The sequence below is a fragment of the Panthera pardus genome, unplaced genomic scaffold, assembly GCF_024362965.1.
Source record: "Panthera pardus isolate Hobbes unplaced genomic scaffold, ASM2436296v1 HiC_scaffold_12, whole genome shotgun sequence".
NCBI classification, from domain to species: domain Eukaryota; kingdom Metazoa; phylum Chordata; class Mammalia; order Carnivora; family Felidae; genus Panthera; species Panthera pardus.
In genome coordinates, this window is record NW_026526677.1 from 96,256,378 (window position 1) to 96,281,700 (window position 25,323).

General features: G+C 50.4%; 1 protein-coding gene across 2 annotated transcripts in view; it reads right to left on the reverse strand.

Moving 5' to 3' along the window:
- The window catches only part of SORL1 (sortilin related receptor 1), a 172,679-nt gene that overhangs the window by 3,372 nt on the left and 143,984 nt on the right, over nt 1-25,323 (reverse strand). The window contains exons 36-48 of one of the 2 annotated variants that reach the window (XM_053900357.1): nt 23,440-23,552; nt 23,109-23,213; nt 22,247-22,319; nt 19,152-19,234; nt 17,347-17,443; nt 14,513-14,697; nt 11,485-11,604; nt 10,215-10,379; nt 8,480-8,654; nt 7,382-7,488; nt 4,917-5,109; nt 2,113-2,325; nt 800-898 (exon numbers count right to left, since the gene is read on the reverse strand). In XM_053900357.1, coding sequence (XP_053756332.1) covers nt 831-898; nt 2,113-2,325; nt 4,917-5,109; nt 7,382-7,488; nt 8,480-8,654; nt 10,215-10,379; nt 11,485-11,604; nt 14,513-14,697; nt 17,347-17,443; nt 19,152-19,234; nt 22,247-22,319; nt 23,109-23,213; nt 23,440-23,552 — 1,697 coding nt within the window. In that variant the 3' untranslated portion in view covers nt 800-830. Of the gene's footprint in view, nt 1-496; nt 899-2,112; nt 2,326-4,916; nt 5,110-7,381; nt 7,489-8,479; nt 8,655-10,214; nt 10,380-11,484; nt 11,605-14,512; nt 14,698-17,346; nt 17,444-19,151; nt 19,235-22,246; nt 22,320-23,108; nt 23,214-23,439; nt 23,553-25,323 lie in introns of those variants that run through there. The other variant, XM_019468850.2, reaches the window with a different exon arrangement.

Consider the following 25,323-nt stretch of genomic DNA (forward strand, 5'->3'; position numbering starts at 1 on the left):
GACCCGGGTGATTTTTTTTTTTTTTTTTTTTTTTTTTTTGCAAGGGCCATGACACCGGGGTGTAGTAAAGCAGGGTTAATCGTTTTGTAGCTGTGAAAGGCGCTATAGTAAGACTCCCTCAGTTAGCATAAGAGAAGAAACTGCTGTCTGTTTGACTGACTGAAACGGAGCAATGACTCAATGCGCTCTCCTGCCAAATACCATCAGGTGACACACGAGTGACTAAAAATGGATTGCTTCCGACCCTACAAGGCGAGGGGTTCCTAACGGGCAGTGTTGGTGTCAGATGACCGCTAAAGCCTTGCCTTATACAGAGTCCCAATAAATTAACAAAGTAACAGGAAAGAACCTTCCCCTATAACACACACACTTTCATGTAAACTGAATCTGAACGAAATTTAAAGTTTGAGCACACCTTCAAGGAGGAGGGAGGGATCCCACCCGTCACCCTCTCTTGAAGTGTTTCTATTAAATACATTTCTGTGTCTTAGAAAAATAAAAAGAAAGGCCAGTTTATTGAATCAAAATGATCTCACAGACTTAAAAGCATGCCCAGCAAGCACAGCCCTGTAAGACTACATTAATATGAAATTAAAGCAATTTGGTTACTAAAATCAACCTGGTTGGAAGTTCACAGTTGATGACTACAAAGTGTACTCATTCCTTTCTTTCCTTTTTTTTGTTTTTTTTTTTTGTTTTTGTCTTTTGTTTTTGGCCCATATAAAAATAACATATTGCAACTCAAAGTGCATCTTTTTAAAATAAACCATCAACTATCTTTATCAAATAAAATATTTACACCATTTGGTTTCTAGTGAGGAAAAGCTCTTTCAGGCTATCACCATGGGGACGTCGTCTGAAAATCCAGTTATCATAGGAGCATCTTCGTCATCTTCCCCTAAAGGCAAAACAGTCGGTCCTTGGTAAGTTCCAGAGCACTTGCACCCAATCCCGACACCCACCCCTCCGCCCCGGCCGCCCCCAACACCGTCGCGAGCCCCAGCCTGGAAAATCGGTACCGCGGCCCTCTAGGCACAGTGGTCTAAGCCGAAACCGAGCTCAGCTGACCCCTGACGCTCTTGGGTCACCTTCTCCCTGTCCACGGGTGACCAAGCTTATTTTAATGGTAGCTTGAACTTAACCAAAGAAAGAAAGGAAATCATTTAGGAAGGAGAACCTTATGACCTATCCAAAAGTCCAACGGGTGACTTAGGTTCCCTAATTGGGAGTTATCCACACCCTACAACAACACTGTGAGCTTCTTTATCCGTTTTCTCCTCTGAACCCACACTGCTCTGAGGCAAAGGACCTCAGAGGTGTTGAAGCTATCTGAGGGCAGCTTCCCAGACTAAAGGATGTCCCCTCGTGGCCCCCGGTACAATCCTGTACAACCAAGTCACGATCCGCCTTCAGTGATCACCGTGTGGTACCATTAACTTCTTTTGCCCCCAGTAACGGAAGCAAAGAACCCGCCCCATTCACGCAAAGCAGACCAAATACTTGTACTAAGCAAGACAGGAAACTGAGAAGAGGAGGGAGCAAAGCTAATATCAAATGATCAGTGATAGGGGAATATACAAATACCTTTATAAACAAAAAAATATTATAGCTGGCTTACAGGGAAAAAACTAGGTATGTAAAGTCACAGTCCACATGTCTGCGCTCGGGGACGACCCCAAAACACGCCTAACTTATTATATCAAGTGGTCCACTAGCTCTACGGCATTTCGTAATTATAATGAGCACGTAGACGTTTTAAAAGGTATTTCTTTCTTTCTTCCATACCACGTTATGGGTACGTAAAAAGCAGAATGACTGGGGAGGTGCCCCTAGCGATCGGAAAGGGGCACAGCCAGATGGAAAAGGCTTCTCTGGACGGAAGTCAGTTGGGAAGGCGTGACTCCTGATCTTGACCGGGCTCTTCAAGGACGCCGGACCTCCGGGTCCGGGAAGGATGGAGAGGGGTTGGGAATTCCTGAAAACCTGCTGACACCTCGGGGGTATCGAAAGCCCCGGGCCTATCGATCGACCCTTCCGTACTTCCTACTCAGGCCACCGGCTTGGAAGGGGTCTGCGTGGGGAGGAAGAGCCAGGGCACCCCGTCCCACTTACCCAGGTCGTCCCCGGAGGAGAAGATGGCCGAGCCCAGCCTGGAGCTGTAGTGGCTGTTGGCGAAAGCGGTAAAGCTGCTCCGCAGCCTCCGATGCTTCGTGTACAGGACGGCAAACCCCACCGCCAGGCTCAGCAGTATCAGGAACAGGATGGGTACCACCACGGCGGCCACATCCGTAGACCTGGCCGCCCGGGCCGCGGACGCACCCGCACCTGCCAACGTTAAGACAGCCACGCATGAGCCCCCTCCGCAAAGGCGGCAGAGCCGCCCGCCGAGAAAGCGGGGAGTTTGCCGAACGGTTACCCGAACCGCCTGCCCGGTGTGACGAGTTCCTGCCCGTGACGGCCGGCTGGGTCCCCACGCCGTGCCACGAGCCGAGAGACCACGGGCCTTGTGCATGCAAACACGGTAATTACGTTAGACTCCTAATCACTGCCTCGTTGTTGATTTAGATAATCTCCTGGAAGGGAGACCTTTGTTGGGGTAGCGACACTGATTTCGTTAGCGTTCTTACTTAAGACCACTCGCTGGCCTTACATAAGAGGATGTGAAATCAGACCAGTAATTAACGAGGTTGCAATTATTTCCCCCTACTTGGCACCGAAGTCACTCTGAACAGCAAATACCTGAAGCTCCGTCGAGTGATGCAAACGAGATCCCTTAACTGCAACACTGACTTAACAGCTCATGAAGTTTTATGAGGTTTTTTTCCTTACTTAAATAAGAGAGAGAGAGAGAACCCTTCCATATACGTTTAACATTTTAACAATCCACTTGGCAAAGCCATTTAGGTGTCTGTAACCTAACAATGATGCCCACTTGCCACTATCTTCAACAAATTCTCCCTTTATGATGATGTATAGATAGATTTGTACCAATAGGGCCCGAGGGCAAAGCCATCCCCCTGCTGGGTTAGGGCCAGTCTTAAAAATCCCTGGGGAGGGGGCGCCTGTCGGTTAAGCGTCTGTCTTCGACTCAGGTCGTGATCTCACGGTTCGTGGGTTCAAGCCCCATGTCGGGCTCCGTGCTGACAGTTCGGATTCTGTGTCTCCCTCTCTCTGCCCCTCCCCTGCTCGTGCTCTGTCTCTCGCAAATAAACAAACATCAAAAAAAAAAAAAATTTTTTTTTTTTTAAATTCCTGGGGAAAGTCTGAGTGAGGCAGGAAAATGGAACTTGGGAGCCCGTTTTAGCTAAGGAAGCAAAGTGGACCTTCCCTGTCCTATGAAGAGTTGAGGCAGTTCCCTGGTTTGGGGCAAGGTGCTGTGGCACAGGCCTGTGCCTCAGAGGGCAGGCTGAGTAGCCACCCAGGGGTTCATCCCAACAAGGTGCTCAACCAGATGGGCCAGAGAACAGCCATTTCTTGCGAGCCTAATCTAACAACTCAAGACGCATGTCTTTACATTCTTTCGTTATTGACCTACGGGGAAAAGCCGTAGCAGAGTCTTACTTCGTATGTCCCAACGTAACCCCAGCTGTGAAGTGGTAAACTAGGGCAATGCTCTTGCCTGGAACGGTTAAGAGGAACCAGTGTGGCGGAGGAAACAAGAATGAGTGGGCCCTCACCTCCGCCACCCTGCTTCTGTGGTGGAAAATGGAGGCCTCACTGAGAGATTCTTTCTGCTGGACGATTTTGGTTTTATAAAGGCAACAGTTGTTTTCCCCCCAGAGTCTATTTCACAGTTGCTAATTGGTTTTGCTTAAAAAGGAGGCTCTATTTAGGAACTGCTAGGTTAACAAGACTTCTGTTGTGTGTTTTCTGTAAGACCTTCTCAGAACCTCTAATAACGCTATGATTCTCCAAAGGGGACACGGTCTGCAAGGTCGTCCTCCCTCAGGGAGGTGCCTGGGAAACATGACATGACAGAACACACAACAACTCTAACGCAAGATTTTGGCTTAAGCATCGGCGAGCTCCTGGCTGGGAGTAAATGGAACTGAAAAGACCAGTGGCAAAACGTTGGCTGAAATGCTGGCCAAGCTACTACGACACAAGCAGCATTTCTGCGCAAATGAAAGGTTCCTCTCCCCTGCCCCACCTCTGCCCTCGGCATGACCCAACATTGGTATCTGTGAGTGTTTATAAGACAAGATGCCAGGCCAAATTCAGGTTCTGATCTGGACTGGCGGCTAAGACGAAGGGGGAGGCTATACAATCGGTTACTCTATGGGAAGGAGATTAGCTACTGACTTGGAAGAATCCCAGGGAATATTAGCATACTAGAGGCTCTGAGAAGTCCTGCAAACAACAAGCAGTAGCACTCACACTAACCTAGTGTTTCCCAAGCAGAATCTCCTTTTTTTAACAAAACCTACTGCTAACCTATGCCCTTTCTAGGCTCTACATTCAGAATTTGGTCACACGGTAACTCCAGCTCCTCACGCCATGCCTGGCTCGGGAAATAGTTGTTAAATAAATCAGTGCCTGATTACACGGATGCACAAATGACTTTTTTGAACTGAAAGAATATTTAAAAAAATTTTTTTAATGTTTATTTGTTTTTGAGACAGAGAGAGAGACAGAGCATGAACAGGGGAGGGGCAGAGAGAGAGGGAGACACAGAATCTGAAACGGGCTCCAGGCTCTGAGCCGTCAGCACAGAGCCCGACGCGGGGCTCGACCTCATGGACCGTGAGATCATGACCTGAGCCGAAGCCGGACGCTTAACCGACTGAGCCACCCGGGCGCCCCTGAAAGAATATTTTAAATGTGCGTAAGAAAGACACATATTCATCAGACCACGCCACATCCTTCATCTATTTCCCCAGAAGTGAAGATGGAAAGTGGCCACACGAGTGACTCACCAGACCCCAGTTCGTCATACAGCAGGACAGCAGGCTCCCCACAGATCTGGCTGCCAAAAAGGCATCTTGCTTGCACAGTGAAAGTGTAATTATGACCCAATTTCAGGTTGGAAATTTTAAAGAAAGTGTCAGTAGTATTCCCAAGGTAAGCTGAGATATTCATGGCTCCATCCAACATGTGTATCTCATAGCCCTGAAAACAAAGACACCAGAGATTGTGCAGGAAGTTAAGTAAGGAATCTGACAGCTTCTATTACTGGTTCCAACTTTATGTGAGCTCCTTATTGCAGGCTTTTATAGATGCGAAAGCACTTTGGGTTTCTTACTAGATCTTTTTACGTTACCACTGAGATATTGGATTCAGAAAATGGCAATTTTCCCATCCCAAATAACTACCACGCCCACTTGTGAGCTGCAAAGTGGAAAAGTATAGCCCTAATGAAAGCCATTTTGATAAATATTTTGGTACACATTCAAAGTTCTGGTCAAGAGTCCACTCATCTCAAGCAATACGAAACGCAACAAAGAATCTGGACAATTCAGCAACAGTTTGCTGTAATGTAATGGGATTTGACTCACGATAAATCCGGGTCGTGGTGGGACTCCAGCAGCGGGGCTGGGAAAGTCAGGACATTTCTAGGGAGAACAGTGTGTGGGAACTTCCCTGTCAGCCCACAGCTCACGCCCCAGCTCCTCACTTTCTAGCTCTTCCAGGCTGATGGTGGCCCCAGACCAACTTGGCCTTGACCAGAAAGCACTTCAACATTAGGGTGGGGGCAGAACGGACTTCTGGACTTCTATGACAATCTCCCAATATTCCAGTCTCAAAGCTACCAACTCCCACCCCACCAGCACCAAAAAAAAAAGACCTCCTCTCTTAGCTCTATCCACATATTGGGCCCCACTGCATACTCACGGACTCTTGGTCCCCATTCCATTGACCTGTCTATTCTCTGAACTCTAAGCCAGGGGGAGAGGAGAAGGATACGCTATATGCTTATGCCAGAACCCTCCACTGGGAGTCAAATACTGACCTGTCACCTCCACCTAAAAGCTGGGCCGTGAGGCGGACCACTGGCTGCCAAACTGGGCCTCCCAATACCGCCTACCTGGAATCCTGTCCCCCTATTCTTCTTTAGAAACTAGCATTGATTGCTTCTATCTAGCACGTATGTGCTGTCAAGAGCGTGCAACATACATAAAGGTGTAAAGAAAAACATCCGAATGATACAAACGTCGGTCATTCACTTAATTAACTATGAAACATCCTCTTCTTTTAGACACTAAAGTTATTTCCTCTTTCTTGCTATCAGAAATAAAACAAGGCCCTCAACAGGGCCTTGTACATAAATTCTTTATGCACATCGTTTCCTGAGAATAAAATCCTGAAAGAATTGCCGGGCCAAAGGATGCGAACGCTTTTTATTTCTGACATGTATCACCAAAGTGCCTTACAGAAAGGCTGAACCAATTTGTATTCCCAGCATGCTAATCTCCCCAACTACGGCTCATTCTGGTAATACTCTTCCCCCTCCCCTGCCAAACTTAGCTGATTTAATGTTGAAAGGGTCCTATCTTTGTTGTTCAGATCACCAGTGAGATTGATCCTTTTTTCTTTTGCCCACTGCTGCTGGAGTTTTTACTGTGTTACCGGTACCTTTTCCAGAATCAGAATATTAGTCTTCTGAACTGCTTTGAAAGCTTTCTTTATATTTGAGTTTATTAACCACGCATCCGTCCCGGCGGGGAGAGTTGTGAGGGTTTTCAAATTTTACTCTAGCTTTGCTTCTGGCATTACAGGGTGACCATTTACAACCCCAGCGCCCTTTACCGACGCTGTGCCGCGAAAGAGCCACAGTGGATTTGTCGTGTCTCTGTTCAGCTCGTGCTTTGCTGACAACGGGGACAAGCCAGGTCCGCTCAAGAACCTGTCCACCCTTGGGTGACAGATTGGCAGATCTACTCGCCCTCCTCCTCCCTCCCATCTCCTGTTGCGAATACAGTCATGGGTCTGCCAGTGACAAAACAAAACAAAACAAAACAAAAGTCTTTTCTGTATGTTGACGGACTATCTGCAGGTACTTCTTGTTCCTTCGGACATCACCGGAAAGAAACCACGATGCCACAGCATGGATGTAGCTCAGTCCCCGGCACTGAAGCCACAGCCCTGCTCCGGGACTGTCAGAAGGCACAGGGAGGGCTTGGCCCATTCCCCTGTCTTGCGGGGGGAAAACAAGTTCAGGAATGAAAGGTGCTTAGTGCAGGGCTCTCTTGAACGGGCAGGATAAACCTCTGAGTAATTAGCGAGCCCACAGAAAATGGCCCTTTTGTTCTCAAGTTCGCTCCCGTGCCCTTTTCTTTCTCTCTCCCCCTGTTGACGCGCCAGCGGGCTGGTAACGAGCCCATCTCTAAAGCTGCATTTCAATTAGACCCCCGAAGTCATTGTGGAGGAGGGAGGAACTCACCCTGCTTTCATTGAAATGCTTTTCCTTCAAAGCTAGACTCTTCCAAAACAGAAGGACGTGGTCGTTTTCTGTTATGATTTTTAAGGCATCAGGTGCAGACAATGAAACTGAAAATTAAAGATTCAGCAGGATGCGGTTAGTGGCTATGTATTGGAATCGCTGTTCTCTCTGGTCAGAGGGAGATTAAATAACGCCAACTTGAGAGGCTAGGTCAAGGAAGAAACGGAACCCATGTGTTGCTTAGTACAGAGCCTCACACAAGGTAGACGCTCCCTAAGTGGCATCTCTCTTGTTGCCGTTATAATACCTTTGGCCAAATCTGGATAGCACCTGCTCTAGTGGCCCTCAGAGCCACAGATGGCCGAAAACAAATTGGGTCGGGGAGAGAGGGAGGGGGTGGGATGGACCACGGTTCCAGAGCCTTCCTGGACTTCTGCTCTGGTTGCAGTCTGCTTTCCTGTCTCCCCGGTCCCGCCCCAAGACCTGAGGAGCCTGACTGCTCAGTGAGGGGCCAGGGGCTGTACCCGACAAGAGGGCCCTGGAGTGACACTGGAGTCAGGCCCTGACCCGCTGCTCACACCGCCAGCCTAGTGGGGCCTCTGTCGCGGACATCCTGACACCGTCTGCTGCCAGCCAGGGACCTGAGCTCGTGACCTGCTTTCTGAACCAGAGTCTGACGGCTGAGCCAGCTCTGGAGTGGCAGCAAGCCCCCTTTAATACGCTGCCCAATTCTTGGCCTCCCTCCTTGGCCGCGAGAAACCACTGTGATTTCGGCCTAGGTTCCCATCCTCGGCTTTCGGGGCAGAGGCTGTTTCACTTCCTACCTCTTTGGGGGCATTCCTGCCCTGGGCCCCTACAAATGTCGAAACCAGCTAGGCAGAAGGAGAGCGAAAGCGATGCAGGACACGGAGAACGACAGCCGTCCCCCCGGGCCACCACCCTGTAGCCCAGGCCCTGGAACCCTGCCCTGCCCGCCAGGCGTGGATACCGACACTTCCCGTGCGGTTCCTGAGAGATGTTGTGTTTCTACAGGCTTCCTAGCAGCCCTGGGGGCACCTTACTGCGCGAGAGGGCTCCTCATCGCTCTCCACCGTTTACCTGTGGTGATTTTTATACTGGAATCTTTGCTCATGTTCCCCAGTTGGACAATGACGTGGTACTTTCCTCCAGGTTCCAACTTGTTAAGGGTGTATTCCACGGTACTGTTGCGGGATCTTATTTTGTAGCTTCTATCGCTCTTCCTTATTAGATCCTTAACCGCAATTGCATACAACTAGAACAAGAAAGAGAGACCTTAAGGGTAATCAGAAAGTCGGCATTTTTTAACTCTTGGCAATTCGATGGCGGATGACAGGACATAAGCGCATCAGTGGCTGCGACCCAGAGCGACGATGTTTTGAGCCCCACAGTCTGACTCTGCTCTTTGGAAAGCCTTTCGGGGTGGCCAGGTCCAAATCTGGAACAAGTATTTGTTCCCAGAACTGTGCACAGAATTATCAGTTCAACGCGAAAAACAAGCCTAGGGAAAGTTATATTTATTGTGGCATCAGCAAATAGGTTGCAACAGGCAAGAAAAGTCCAAATGGAGTGTTCAGAGCATCTCCTCAGCTGTGATAGTTTCGGGATGTTGTCAGAGGAGATAAAAGGACAAAACGCTCTGCTTATTCTCTCCCCCAGATTGCTTCTTACATATAGGGAGGCAAGAGAAAAAGACAGGGCCATGTGGTAAGTGCAGGAGATTCCATCACCAGGAAGAAGCTGAGAGTCAAGGAAAGCCTTAGCAACAGAGCATCTAAAACCATCCACCCCACGAGCGCTCAGTGGGTTAAGTGTCTGACTTCGACTCAGGTCAAGATCTCACGGTTTGTGAGTTTGAGCCCCACGTCTGTGCTGACAGCTCGGAGCCTGGAGCGTGCTTCGGATTCTGTGTCTCCCTCTCTGTCCCTCCCCCACTTATGCGCCCCCCCCCCCCCTCTCAAAAGTAAATAAGGGGTGTCTGAGTGGCTCAGTCGGTTGAGGGTCCATACGACTTTGGCTCAGATCATGATCTCATGGTCCATGAGTTCGAGCCCCACATCGGCTCTGTGCTGACAAGTCACAGCTGGAGGCTGCTTTGGATTCTGTGTCTCCCCCTCTCTCTGCCCCTCCCCACTTGTGCTCTTTCTCTCTCTCTCAACAATAAACAAACATTAAAAAAAATTTTTTTTAATAAATAAAACGTTTTTTAAAAATTAAAAAAAAAAATAAATAAAACCACCCACCCCTGGGATGACGGAGAGGGCAGCCTGGAGCAAAGGAAAACAGAAGCTGTTTTTCAGAATTAATGCCTCTTCTTTTAGACCAGGGGCCAGCAAACTTTTTTGTAAAGGTTCAGATACAAAGTACATTTAGGCTTTGAAGGCCAAATGGGTCTCTACCAGAACTATGTAACTCTGCCACGTGTCACATGAAAGCAGCCACAGGGAAGATGTACACGAACGGTAAGAGTTTGGTTCTAATAAACTGTATTTATAAAAGCAGGCAACGACCTGGATTCGGCTTGCAGGGATTTGTCTGCCAACCCTGCTTCAGAGGATCAGGGGAGGGAAGGGGAGAAGTCAGAGAAGAAAGAGGGACCAACCAATATGGCAGCTGGAAATCATGGAGAAGCAACGATTAAGAAGAGGCACCTGCAAGGACCCCATCTTTGGCCGGACAGAAACGGGGGGAGAGACCTCCTGCTGAGCTCCCGCCACCAGGGCTGGCTTTCCTGGTCCCATCACAGGACCCCCTCTCCGCTCCCAAACCATGCCAACAGCACACGCATGGCCGGCCGAATGCCCGGCCCGCTCACCAGGTCCTGGTCAGGAGAATCATACGGGGATTCCCACTTGATGACAGCCGAGGTTTTGCCGGTGCGAACCACATGCAGGTGACGAGGTGGGAGCCTGTTGTCTGGGATCATCCTTACCACAACGTAGTCGGAGGACGGCCCTAGGTAGGGCACCACCACCCGGACCTGAAACAAACACCCATGGATGCACGCAGTCCGCGCTAAGACTTTTTTTTTTCCCTCCCCCACAAAACAGTGACACACGTACCCAATTACGATTCAATCATTGCAAAAGAAGACACAGAATGTAAAAGAACTCCCCACCCATCCCAGATCTCTGATCCATTTTCCCAGAAGTATCGCTGGAAATGGTCTTAGGTGCTTCCTTCCCGGTGTCCCGTGCACACGTTAAGCGCAGAGCTACACACGTGTGCCTCCTACACATGCGTGCCTACGTGCGTGTGCGTCTAGGTAGCCTCTTCTTAATTTTTTTATACAAATGAGAAAATACTACACGGCTCGTTAGGCTCTTCGCTTCTTGCCATTAATAAGAGCCCAGAGGGGCGCCTGGGTGGCTCAGTCGGCTAAGCAGCTGACTTCGGCTCAGGTCACGATCTCGCGGTCCGTGAGTTCGAGCCCCGCGTCGGGCTCTGTGCTGACAGCTCAGAGCCTGGAGCCTGTTTCAGACTCTGTGTCTCCCTCTCTCTCTGCCCCTCCCCTGTTCATGCTCTGTCTCTCTCTGTCTCAAAAATAAATAAACGTTAAAAAAAATTAAAAAAAAAAAAAAAAAATAAGAGCCCAGAGATGTCTCCCCCTCGGTACGGGGCTCTCTGTCTTTTGAAGGGTCGCCCTGTAGTTCATTGCAAGGATCAGCCACGCTCTTCTTAACCAGCCTTGGCAGCCACGCGTTTCAAACCTTCTGCTGTCACCAGCAAGAGCGCACCAGACACCTTTCTCCAGAGATCTTGGCACACACGTGCAGACAGGTACGTGGGCTACGTTCCTAGAAGTGGAGTCGGACAAAGCGGGGTGTGTCTGTTCCTGTTGTGACCCATCTGCCAAGTTCGCAATCCCCCACCAGGGAACGGCGGTGGGTTAAGGGGTCATTCGTTCTGTTTTTCAAGCAGGAACTTGATGCTGCCACAGAAGAGGAACTACCCTCTCCTCACACACTCAGATCCTGGAGTCCCGCGTCCAGCTCCCCAGGTCTCGGTCTGAGCGAGGCGCCCAGGATCTAAGCCATCCTTAAAGAACAGAAAGTCCTCTGGACCCCCTGGTACGGGAACCTTACCAGAAACAAATACTGCTCATCCCTCCTGACAATGACGGTTTTGTTGTGGAGTGAAGTAGTCAAGCTCTTCGGACTGCGATACAGGTCAAGGAAGGATGTAGCGTAGAAAATGCCATAAACCTGGTCAAGAGGATGGAAGAGGACATCAGCTCGGTGGCCAGTGACTTCATTCTCTTGAAATCCCTAGTTTATGCCCTGCTGCAGGGCAGCTTAGGAGAGAAAAGTCTTCATGTAGCATGTATTTCATCGGCATTTACAGAGAAGGCGCCCTGGGGGCTGGCAGCGAACCCACGGCCACCCAGATGAACACGGCGGGTGCTCTCTGTCCTCCAAGAGCTCGTTTTTTTTTTTTTGTTTTTTTTTTTTGAGGAAGGAGGAGCAGAGAAGAAAAACAGACACGATTATAAATGACAAGCTGCCAGTACAGAACAGGGGATGCTACAGGGAGCGACTGCACGAGGAGCCGCGGAGAAGGGGGCGGTGGGTCCCAGAGAGCAGGGGGCATGCTACCTGAAAAGCAGGGATGGAAGAGGGGAGCTGAGCGGAAGTGCTGATTGGGGAGGAAGCGAGTGCATTTGTAGGGGGAGGTGAGGAGGGAAGGCAGCGGGGCGGACATGGGGCGCTGCCCAGAACACACCCATTCTTCGTCTCCCCCTTAGGAGAATCCTGGTTCTTAGTGAGAATTGCCACCTGGAAGAAAATCTGCACTTCCCACCTCCCCGGAAGCTGGGAGGCCAGGTGACAAAGTTCTGGCCAATGAACTTTAAGCAGAGATGTCACGTGGGGCCTGAGTGACGGGCTCGTTAACATAGGGGGAGGAGCCCTTCTTTCAGCTCTCCTCCCGCCTGCAACACAGATGACGGTGTGGCTCCAGCCCTCCAGGCCCTTGAGGTGACCTTGAAAATGGAAGCTTTCTTTGTCAGGCAGCATGAAAGCACGCATGGGCAGGTAAGACGGGGGCTTGAAGAGAGCTGTACAAGTCTGGAGAGGAGGTGGGGCCGGAGGGCACGGCCCAGGGACGTGCGCGGGGACTTCCGAGGCCCAGAGAGCTGTGCATTTTCTCGAAGCTGCTCAGCAGCCAGGGCCAGAGAGGGGAAAGCATACAGGGAAGGGGAAGGGAAGCCCCAAGGGGGTGATACACTGGTAGGAGGTGAGGAAAGAAAGAATTGGGGGACTCCAGGGAGTCAGAAGCAAAGCAAAAGGAGCAGAACAGGAAAAGGAAGGTGCTCAAAGCATAAGACGGGAATGGGGGTGGGGACCTCCAGCCTCAGAAGCAGGCCTGGTTTCCACAGGACAGGCCCGTGGCTGCTGGGGATGGGGCGGCGTGGGGCGGCTCCGGCCAGGGGCCAAGAGAGGGCTCCAAGAGCCAAGGAGGCCAGGGTGCAAGAAGGGCCCCAGAGATGGACAGCAGCTGTGCAGTTCCCACGGTGGAGAGGGCAACCGTGGGTGACGAACTCGCGTCCTCAGTGGACTGAAGTCGGGAAGAAGCGGAGAGCTTCCGACAGGTGGTTTCACTGGCCTTCTTGCCCTCGGAAAGCTACGCGGAGCAAGGACGAGGCAGAGCAAGGCTACTTCTCGGAGTCCACGTGTAATCAGAGACCCTGAGGTCAAGTAACGACTCAAAGTGCCATCACCAGGCCCCGCGCTGCGAACACGCTTGGGTGCGGCAAGGTGGCCGTGGCCTCGGCTGGGTACGCAAGCGAGAAAGGCCCTTTGTGCAGAGAGTCTACTTTGAGGGGAAGGGGGTGGGTCCCGGGCATGGCTCTGGACGTCTCATCTCTGCCCCCGCCTCAGAATCGGGCTCTGGAGCGACAAAAGAGCAGAAGCTGTCACACAGGTCTGAGCCAGACCTGAGCTTGCTTTACAGCTTCAATTCTGGCCAGCCTCCTCACCCCTCTGGGCCTGTTTCCTCACTGGTAAACTGAGAACACTGACCCCAGGGAGCTGATGAAAGGATCAAGTGGGAGAAGGAAAAAGGGTTCTCGGCGTGTCTTACTTCCCCTTCCTTCAAGGCCGACCTTACAATTACGTGCAAACCTTGGTTCATTCCCCATCACTCCAGATGCACACTGGAGATGCCCTCAGAGGACAAGACACAGGCTTCCATGCTCACCAGTCACGGTGAGGACTAAGTCTCGCCTACAGATTTAGTTCTACGGGCTTCTCCCTTTTGCAAACTCAGAAACCCTTCAAGGAGCTTACAGACTAGTTAGGGAGATAAATAATGCACGGAAAATGTCAACGAGGATAAAGCGGTATCTAATGAGACAGGTCTCTGAATGGCACCAACTATACATTTCTCCGGAGTTCGTACGGGAAAAGCATCAAGTAGAAGACAGTGGGATTGGACTGCAGACCAGAAGGACAGAAGGACTCCAGGAGGAGAAAGAGCATAAGCCAAGGTACAGACGCAGGAGGGGGTGAAAATGTGCCAAGAACCTTGGGAAGACCCACCTAAAAGCAAAGGGGAGGTATGGGGAATGAAAGCCACATTCAAAACGGAAGCACAAATCTGATCATAGTGAGTCAAAATGCATACATAATGATAAAAAACAAAAGACCTATGTAACGTGCAGCAGGGATACTGGGATGAAGGGGGAGGGGGGAGGCACATGTGGGAGGAGCAGCCCCGGGGGCCGGGGCGCGGCGGGGGGGGGGGGGGGGGTGTCACATAGGTGGGGAGGAGTTGGAGGGTCTTGTTAGTGCTGCTAACGTGTCACCACGCCCATGAGCCAAGGTGGGTCCCCCATGACAGGAACATGACCCCCTCTTGAAACTTACAGTCTATTCGACAGGAAAGAGCATGCATATTTTCTCTCGGATGCCAGGCGAAGGTGTGGAAAGGGATGCTGGGGCTGGGACGGCAGGTGCCTCTAGAAGGTAATCCAGAACTGACCAAGAGAGCGGTCTGTGTTTGGGTGAGAAACGAGGAAGTGGTAACAGAGGAGAAAGCCCTCGGGCTGCTGCCTAGCCTCGCATCAGGGCAGGGTCCATACCGACTCTGCAAAGGTCACCCTGGCTGACTTACCACGTTCCTGGGGCCAGTCCAGGTGCATTCCACTGCAGTCTGATTGACGGCCTTGGCTTTGAGGCTAGGAGCAGGTGGGCGGACTCCTTTGGTCATGACATGCTCGAACGCCAGAGGGCTATCCCCTAAATCAGTCTTGGCCCAGGCAGAAATCTCATAAGACGTATGAGCGGTCAGATTGGTAACTGAAAACAGGGACAAGAAGACGTCAGGAGGGAGCTGGAGGTATCAGTCAAGAATCTGTGTCTTGACAAACCAAGAAAGAGACGCTTGACTACAGAGAACATACCGACATCCCCAGAGGGGAGGTAGGGGGGTGCTGGGTGAAACAGGTGATGGGGATTAAGAGCACACTTATTGTCGTAAGCACTGCGTAACGCACAGAAGCGCTGAATCACCATATTGTACGCCTGAAACTAATATAACACTGGATGTTAATGATACTGGAATTAAAATTAAAAATTTCATCAAAAAAAAAAAAAAGAATTTGTTACTTGCTATACAACAACCTATTTTTTAAGCGTTTTTTAAAAAAATCTCTACCCAGTGTGGGGCTCAAACTCATGACCCTGAGATCAAGAGTCATATGCTGTGCCGACTGAACCAGCCAGGTGCCCCGATACCCTATTTTTTTAAGGCAATCTCTCGGTTTAAGTGAGCCCCACATGCTGTAGGATTTTCATCGTTTTGCAAGTTCATCCCAGCGTTAGTTACTGATGACTCCTACAAATAACACACTTGCACGGGCACTAGGTAGTTTCTTTAAAGCTGACCATCCGAGGGGCGCCTGGGTGGCTCAGTCGGTTGAGCGTCTGACTTCAGCCCAGGTCATGATCTCGTGGTTGGTGGGTTCGGGCCCCACATCGGGCCCTGTGCTGACAGCGTGGAGCCTGGAGCCTGCTTCAGATTCTGTCTCCCTCTCTCTCCGCCCCTCCCCTGCTCATGCGTCGTCTCTCTCTCAAAAATATCTCCCTCTCTCTCTGCCCCTCCCCTGCTCATGCGCTCTCTCTCAAAAATAGACATTTAAAGAAATTTTTTAAAGAAGTTGTTTCCGAGAATATTTAATGAGACTAGAAAATTCCTACAACTTTACGTTAAGTGGAAAGGGCAGGATATAAAACGACAGCTGCCCCTTGAACAACACAGGTTTGATCCTGCATGAGCCCACCTGTACATGGGTTTTTTATTTTTTTATTTTTTATTTTTTTAAAAATATTTTTATTTAGGGGCACCTGGGTGGCTCAGTCGGTTAAGCGTCCGACTTCAGCTCAGGTCACGATCTCACGGTCCGTGAGTTCGAGCCCCACGTCGGGCTCTGGGCTGATGGCTCAGAGCCTGGAGCCTGCTTCCAATTCTGTGTCTCCCTCTCTCTCTGCCCCTCCCCCGTTCATGCTCTGTCTCTCTCTGTCTCAAAAATAAATAAACGTTAAAAAAAATATTAAAAAAAATATTTTTATTTATTTTTGAGAGAGACAGAGACAGAGCACGAGTGCGGGGAGGGACCGAGAGAGAGGGAGACAGAATCCAAAGCAGGCTCCAGGCTCTGAGCCGTCAGCCCAGAGCCCGACGTGGGACTCGAACTCACGAACCGTGAGATCGTGACCTGAGCCGAAGTCGGACGCTTAACCGACTGAGCCATCCAGGTGCCCCTGTACATGGGTTTTTTATAATCTGGTACTATAAATGTATGTTGGCTCTTGCCTATGATTTTCTTAAGAACACTTTTTTTCAAGCTTACTTTATTGTAGGAACATAGTATATAACAGATACGACATACAAAATGTGTGTTAATTCACTGTTCATGTTATTGGCAAGACTCCTGGTCGACAGCAGGCTGTTAGTAGTTAAGTCTTAGGGGAGTCAAAAGTTATATGCAGATTTTCAACGGGGTCAGTGCCCTCTAACCCCCAAACTGTTCAGGGTCAACTGTATTCAAACGAAGTCCATTTCCTTGTTTGTAAGACAGAAAAGAACAACTACACTTACAGCAGCTACTATTCCAAGGATTCAAAAATAAAATGCTTAAAAAAAAAAAAAAGCGTTCGGCAGGGTGCCTCGCATCTAGCTAGCCCTAATATATTTCGGGCAAGACGATTACTGTTTCTGATTCTGCCAATTTCTATCGGTGCGACACTGAGACAATGAGATCATAGCCTCAGAAATCAGAAAGTTGCAGGTTCTAAAGCTGCCACCTTCCGAGGGAACGACTTTATCTCTGAACCTTGGGTTCTCACCCATGAAACGAGCATACCCCATAGATTTATTACTGGGGTTGTATAAAATGCCTAGGTTACAAAGAACGCCTAGGTAAATGCCTGTGCACAGTAGGTGCACACGTATAAGAGGGACTGGGGTACCTCCTTCCCTCCTCCCTTAGCTCAGGTCGCTTGTCCATCCATTCAACAAACGTGCACTGAATACCAACTATGCACCACGCCCTGTGGACCTCGCATTAGCAAAGCAGGAGCGAACCACGCCAGAGAAGAGGTGCAGGTAACTCACTCCCAGAACTTTCTTTTGGAGCTAAAAAATCATCGGTAGAGGGTTAATCTAGCTTCTTTCCAGTTTTTCCTCTTTGAAGCCTCCAACTTCCATTAAGAGCCAACAGAAGAGCCACCAAGCTAGAGAAGGAGGCTGACGAGCCAAGCGGACCACCTCCCCACCCCACCCCCCGGAAGCAGGGGTCATTTACAGTCTCTTCACTCTGCCCACCCAGAACAGCAGGCAAGGGAGAGCCTCCCTTTCCAGGCGGCCCCCACACAAACTCTGCCACCAGGAAATATCCATCTCCTTTCTCCTCCCTGCTCACGTGCCAACTAGCTCCAAGGTGTTACCTTTGTGCGACAAGATGTTCCCCCGGAAGTTCAAAGTTATCTTCTCTTGTTTGTGGGTGTCAAATGCCCAGAAGAGGTTCACCACATAGCCATTCACCTGCCGAGAACGAAGAAACAGGTTAGAGGAACAGTACACAGTCGAGGGAGCACAGCAAACGCAAAAGGCACCCCTTGACGATGGCTGCTTTCGGCATCTCCTTTCTTACAGCAGACAGGTTGTTTCTTTTGATCTTTAGGCTGGTTCCAAGTGTGCGATCACTGAATATTTAGTTACCTGGCCCCTAGTTCTAAAACCAGGGGCGCCTGGGTGTCACAGTCGGTTAAGCATAAGACTTCGACGCAGGTCACGATCTCATGGTTCGTGAGTTCGAGCCCCACGTCGGGCCCTGTGCTGACGGCTTGGAGCCTGGAGCTTGCATGGGATTCTGTGTCTCCCTCTCTCTCTTCTCCTGCCCTGCTCACACTCTGTGTGTATGTGTGTGTGTGTCTCTCTCTCTCAAAATTAGATAAACATTAAAAAAAAAGAGGGGGGGGGGTGGGTGCCTGGGTGGCTGGGTCGGTAGAATGTCCGACTTTGGCTCAGGTCATGATCTCACGGTGAGTTCCAGCCCCGCGTCGGGCTCTGTGCTGACGGCTCGGAGCCTGGAGCCTGCTTCAGATTCTGTGTCTCCCTCTCTCTCTGCCTCTCCCTGGCTCGGGCTCTGTCTCTCTCTCAAAAATGAATAAACATTTAAAAAAAAAATCCCCCCCAAAAAAATTTAAAAACAAACAGTAGACTATGTAGAATATAAAATATGGGCTTGATGAAATCAAAAACACTGTAGCAGAATAAAAGGACAAGAGCCAGTTCACAAAGGCAGAAAGAGGAAAAACTTTAAAGATAATTACGTTATGGTAATTAAGGATAAATCTCAGCTCAGGCGATCCTTGCAGTCAAGGCCAAGAGGTCGCTACAAAAGGGGCTCCCTTTGAGCTCTTCTTGTCTAACAGGAGCAAACCTATCCATGTATCAGGAAAGCCTACCTTTTCGAAGTCCTGAGCTCATAAAGGAATTTGATCTAAAGACCTTTAAATATGGGACACCAGCCAAAAAACACGTGCAAGACCAAAAACTGTGATACAGACAGGGTTTATATAAAGGCCATTTCTTACACCAACGGTCTCTGAAGCCAAGGGCATGTGCCCCCAAACTGCAGTCCCGTAATTGGCACAAGGGGCTCTGAAGGCTGTTTGTCCCACCACCGCTTCACGGACAGGGAGGGAAACGAGGCAAAACAGACAAGAACGCTACGGAAGGTGGACCTCAGCTTGGAAAACCACAGGCAGGCAGAGAACCCCGGTGGAGCCGGCTTTGCAGACAGGCCTCGCAGAGCGGACGGGGGCGCTGGAAGGGGAGGGGGCGCGGTGGCTACAAGGGGGCATGTTTCTAAGGCATCCGACTCTCTCTTCCCCTGTGGGAACCTCTGCATTAGTGCTTAGCACCAGGAAATCCAATAAAGCTGAAAATTACAGGGCATACATATTCTGTTAACACCAACTCTTTATTTGCATTGTAGCTGTGAACCATTTAATTATACGGTTTAAAAAAAAAAAAGGAAAAAAAGGCACCGGGCTGAGGCAGAACAATTACGTGCAAAGACTCACGTTGTTCTTCGTCGGGGGAAGGAACCGACCTGGCTGTGGTATTTTGGGTTTACTGGATCGAATCCCTCGCTTTTCTTCATCTCATTTGATTTGGCCCATGCGGCACCAGCTCCATACAAAGGAGAGCCCCACCCGCCGCTGTTTGGAAATTCCAACGTTACCTTGACGTCACTATCCATGGTCAGGGTGAAGCTTAGAGAATTCTCACTGTAGCTGTCAATGCGGATATCTGGTGGTGGGATCACTGAAAACAAAAAGGAATTCAAAAAGAGAAGGCACGTGACGAAAAGTGAGGAAGGCAGGGCCGAACAGTTTTCAACTCAACAGACAAAGCGATCTTTTTAGTTGGGGAAGAAAGGGCATTTCTTGGGCTGCTTTCACTCGTCTCTTTTACCACTGTCGTCCTGCAGCTGAGGTTGGGTCCACAGTTGCCCGGCGAACACGTAACCCTCTCGGCTCAGCCCGCTCTCCTGGCAATCAGGTGGAGCAGAAAAGTTCCACTGTGTAAATGCCCCCAAACAGCCCAGCGGCGGCCTGGTTCTGAAACGTGCGGGGATCACAGAAAGCTCCACCTTTATTGGCACTGAGGAGGTCTCAGCGGCCTCTTCAAAAGTTGAGAGCAGGCCAGATCGTAAGGCAGAAGTTGTAAATGCACGTGTGGCAAGATGCAAACCACGTGGCCTCTGGAGTCTGGCAAACCCGAGCTCAAGTTCCCGTTTTAGACGCTTAACGACTGTGTAACCGGAGGCAACTTACTTCCCTTCATACTAATGTTAACTCAACCAATGTGCCTTTTCTTTCCGTGTCCAGTAAAGTCCCGCCTCGGACAGAGGAAGGAACTAGTAAGTCACTGGCATTCTCAAAAAGGCCAGAGCCCAAGCTGAGAACTGGGGGCAGGGAGGGGTGTGTGTGAAAAGAAAGTGGCAGAGGGAAAAGAGCCCTCTCAGTGCAAGTGATGAGCACGGCGCTTGACGTTCAGAAGGCCCGTCCACAAGATGGCGGATGGTGCTCCGCCAGCCACAATCCAAAGGGCTTAGTGGGATAACTATTATCAGAAGACAGTATTTAAAATTTTTTTTTTTAACGTTTATTTATTTTTTGGGACAGAGAGAGACAGAGCATGAATGGTGGAGGGGCAGAGAGAGAGGAAGACACAGAATCGGAAGCAGGCTCCGGGCTCTGAGCCGTCAGCCCAGAGCCCGACGCGGGGCTCGAACTCGCGGACCGCGAGATCGTGACCTGAGCCGAAGTCGGACGCCCAACCGACTGAGCCACCCAGGCGCCCCCAGAAGACAGTATTTAAATGAAAACTTGTATACTTGAGTTTTTAGCACATGCGCCTCTGATACAGGCAAGGCAAGAGACACCTGAAGGAGAGGATAAGATTTGGTGGTAAAAGAGACGTACCAAAATCTGGAGGAGTCCCTCCAGATGATCAACCATGCAATGAGAGTCAGCATGAGGAAGAAAAAAGGATAGCAGGGCAGGAAGAAGAAAAGATAGGAGTTTCAGGCCGCCGACTCAGGGCAAAATAGTGTGGGTGCTGCTGTAAAGTCAACCTGAATTATAGTCGTGGTCACTGGGGATAGGTCACAGTCCTTTCCGAAGCCCAGTTTTTTTAAGCTACAAAATGAGCTAGGAATACTTACAGAATCAGTAAGTTTTAAGGGAGATCAATTCATGTAAAAAGGAAGCAAGGTGCTTAGTACACAAGAAGTATACAATGTACTCAATCTCATGGACTCAATGAGAAACACTGTTGTTATTAACCCACCACATCCCATGATGAACATGGTGCTTCTGGCTGACGCCACTGCGTCTGTCCTGTGTGTTACATCACGAGGACACAGGATCACGGACTGAACGCAACACACACTTTGTGATTCAGCACAGCGTGACCTCCTGCACGTGCCTGAACCAAAACCTGTTATGAGCTGAGGCTCACCAACAAAATCGCACAAAAGAAGTTTAAGACACTTTCCAAAGCAGGTGTGATTTGCGCTGAGAGAATTCAAGGCACATGTTTTATTGCTGACCTTCCAGGGTCCCTTCTTTTCGATACGTACGGCCAGCATGCCTTGATGGGTTTTGGAGAGGGAAATAACAACACAGCAAAAACCCTAGGGGAGTGTGAACTCAGTCCATTTTTTTCTAATTACCCAAGAGCACCCTGCTACAGAATGGCTGGCTTCACTAAGTTTGCCTTCCTCTTGCCCTGATCTCAATGAGCCCCAATTTTAAAGGCAACCAGATAGTGACTCTCCATAAACCACAGCCTGTTTCTCACTGGCGCAGGCTCAGGTTAAAGCCCCCCAGTCGTGTCCCATAGGACGCTTCTGTCCAGAAACGAAAGCCGCGAGTGCCAAGGCTAAGATCAGGAAACCGCCGAGGAACATGAGGCTGTAATCCGCCTCCCCCAAGTATGCCAGAAGCCTTCATTTTAATCGCTTTAACTCATTCCTTCCTCAATTATTTCATTGGCTCGCCCTCAACACCAGTGACACGAGGGCGGAGGAAACCAAGCCGGGCCCCCCTGCCCTCACGAGGACACGTGCAAGCGGGACAGGGCAGCGGGAGCACGCGTCTCGGCCCAAGGGGAGCAGAGCAGCCCAGCGGCTAAAGGCACAGGCTTTGGAGCCAGGAGGATCAGGGTCTGCTCCCAGCTCTCTGCGATTTACTGACCGCGTGGGAGGTGACTTCGCTTCTTTCTACTTCCTTATCTGTTCTTACATCCATGACATGGGCTGATATATGCCGAGCAGCAGGTGCTCCCGAGTACCCGGCTCTTGGCGGGCAGTCAGCCATCACTAGGGTCAACTCTGGTGCTAGGAACTACCATCTACACACGGTTTGTCAGCGCCGCTGGGGAAGACACAAGGGTCAGCCTGGGGATCTTACAAACACCATAAATGGACATGGACAAAATCCTCTGTACCCTTGGCGAGAAGGAAGGAATCCTTTGATTTTGGATATTGTTCATGAGTATAAGAGCTGGGCGCGACGGCCTTCGGAAATCCCTCTTGTACGTCTGCATCCTTAGAGATGCTCGGCTCAGGGGTAGGAGGACATTCAACAGGCACCCGAAGAAACTTTGTAGCTAAGGCAGTATGGAAACACCTGGAACTGTGTGCATGTTGGGCAGAAGGAGGATGCGTGAAGATTTCTCATCTACGCTTCTCCGTTTCCCAGTCATACTGTAAGTTATTTCTGAAGGGTTTCTCTCTCCTCTGAATCTGCGAATGCTGGAATCATTTACCTTTGCCTTTGACGGTGGTAATGGATTTAGAATCGCTCCAGTTTCCTACTCCACGGCTAGTCACCGCAGCCACCTTTTCAAATCAGAGTGTGAATTAGTAGAAGATAAAGGCAGTACACCATACAGCGAGGGTCCCCAGTGGGCTACGGGGCTGAGACCCTGGCAATGAGGGTGGCAAACATTCTACACAGAGGGATCCGGGACACTCAGAGGCCCCAGCATCTGAAACAAGGGGCTAATAAGAGGAAGCTGGGCAAAGGGGGTCGTGACAGTGCAGACATGACGGCATTCGTGTGGACTGACGGACGTCAAGGGCAGGGGTGGGGGGGTGCGTGTGCGCGTGGAGGCGTGGGGCCGTGCAGACACACAAATGAAAAAGGGTAATGGGGAAATGATCAGGGTCATGGAGTCGGTGTGCGCCCTTAAGGGTCCCAACAAACATGTTCTGCACAAAATCTCTCTCTTTTCTGCTAAAGGTATTAATAACATATTGCTTAAGATCCCTACGATATTGGCTTGTAAATGCCAGTGACCATAGCTCTGTACCACCCTGCAGCCAAGGATCAGCAGAAAGGTGGTAAGCGTAGACGTACGGGAGCTGAAACGCGAGCAGAAAATCGGGGTGAAAAGCAGGTAAAGCTGCATTTACCATAAATTCTTGGTTATCTGAGGGAAGTCTGATTTCAAGTTCTCTGTGGCACTGATTTAAGAGATTGAAAAAAATGATGCCTCCCCCTGCCGCCACGCCCCCCCCCCCCCCCCCCCCAGCAAAGGGCTGGGTTTTTAGCAGACTATTCGTAAGTCGTTCATAAAGGCATGCTCTAAGGCCGCCCGGATGGCCGAACCGGGTGCTAACACTCACTCGGACGGTGTACGGAGTGTTAACCAGTAAATTCTTTATTTCCGTGAAGTTACTGGTAGCCCTCTGGGACGCCCACATCCTGGAAGCATTCCTGCTGTATTCCACCTGAAGCGAGAAGAAACAATTATCAGCAGGGTACCCAATGGTCTGGGACGTCCTGATACCTGACGAGGAGGCAGGAGGAGAGAGGGAGGTGATATGTAAAATCCTCTAACAGGTGGACCACTATTTACCAGGCTACCCCAAATCAAGTGCTCGGCACACAGAACACCCTGCTGTGCTGGCAGACCCAGAATCTCCTGTTCACACAGTCGCACGTGAAGATGCTTACAATGTACTCTCGAATGAGGCCATGCGTGTGGGCGGGAGGAATCCAGTGGGCCACAATCACGCCTTCCTCTTCCCTGTGGAGCGACAGCTGGAGATTGCGAGGGGCGTCTGGCACTAGAAGAGAGTCAAGGCAGGGTTAAAGCCCATCTGCGTGTTGGGTAAATGGGAGGAACTTCCCTGAGACTGACCACAAAGACCAGAAAGAATCTAGAGCCAGCACTGGCAAGAAGCCACCGGGAAAGGCCGTGAGCTTGGCCTTGGCATCGACAAACCTTTCCTCTCGTCTGGAATGTGAGGTGTGCTGTCCACACGTGAGATCACGGCTTCGTTGGTTGTGATGTAGGTGTGAGGCTCACAAGGGCTGCAGGACAGAATCACCTGCAGGCACTGGGCGTTCAATGCTGAGATCCTAACCGCCGAGCACAGCACCTGCTGCCTCGACTTCTCGTACAACCCTCGTACCACGGGCATGACCACAGAGGAGTAAGACTTTCTAACGGCGCAGAACTTCTGTACCCGAATGAATGGGATCACCCTCAAAGCAAGCTCTTTAACTACTTTCCTTTAATTACACGGGCACGGCCGAGACATTTCTGGATCTTCTCTCTTGTGACTGCCTTCAAGAGCTGGGTGAGACGCCGCCATACGTGAAAACCAGCTACGATACCTTCTGGGCAAACTTCATTCTGACTGCAGCGTACTTATCCACGTGGATGAGCCACAAATGTTGAATATTATGGGCCCTCCCATCCCCCCTTACACACCCACACACAGGCGGAAGATACTATCCGCAAACCAGAGGGACAGAGGCCTCAGAAGGAAAATCCCTGCCAGTACCTTGATCTCGGACTCCCAGCCTCTAGAACTGTGAGAAAATAAATTTCTGTCGTGTAAGCCACCCGGTCCACATCACTCTGTTATAGCAGCCCCAGCAAACCGATGCGGTGAGCATTCATCAACAATCGGTGGCTGGCAAGCCCTCCAAGGGCAGGACTGTGTCTCATTCACCCGAAGCTCCCGTATCTAACCTAACACCTGAGCCATACTAGGTGCTCAGCTAATTATCTGTGGAAAGAAAATCAACGAATGGGGTATTTCAAAGATCGCTCCGGGACGCCAAGAACTTAGCCAAGATCCTCCTTAGCAGTACCATACTGCTGCCTGAGCCTCCGTTTTGTTTGGCCAAGCAGCCTGCAGGCGTCTTCCACTGACACCAGCCCCTCACGCAAGCGTGTGCCCCAGAAAGCAGCCTGCAGAGCCACAAGCAAATCTGAGCTCCTGACACGACTGATCAACGTGTGATCAACGGTCTCCCTTGCCTCCCCGGACCTTCCCCTGGTGTGCTCCACAGAGCTTTACCCCCTGTTTTTGGCTTGAATTGACCAATCCGGCCTCAGCACAGGAACCCCAATGTACTGCACCCGGGAGCCCTAAAAAGGGCATGTGCCCGGGACCCGCCACTCTCTCTGCCTGCACCCTGCCTTCCCCTGCCCATGTGGCCCCTCGGGTGTGCTGTGGCTCTTCCTGGGGAACCTGCGAATGATAAACCTCTCTGTTTCGATTTTCCTTTGTGGTCTTCGGTGGACCGTCCGGCACCCCAGGGGCTCTACTGAACAAACGTTAATTTAACAAAGTCGTAACACACACACGCACTTCCTTGCTTTCTGTAGGCTCATGTCCTAGCTGCCCCGCCCTAGCGCTGGAATCAACGGATTCTTCAAGGAGCCCTCCTTGAAGGTCTTCCTTTTTTGAAGAATGGCACAGAAGCCCAGGTCTTACTGACAGGTGCGCTCACTGCTACTGTGGAGTCCTCTCTCCGTCTGGGCCTTCTCAGCTGACAAAGCGTGCAAATACACGCGTGTACACCAAGATACGCCTAGATACG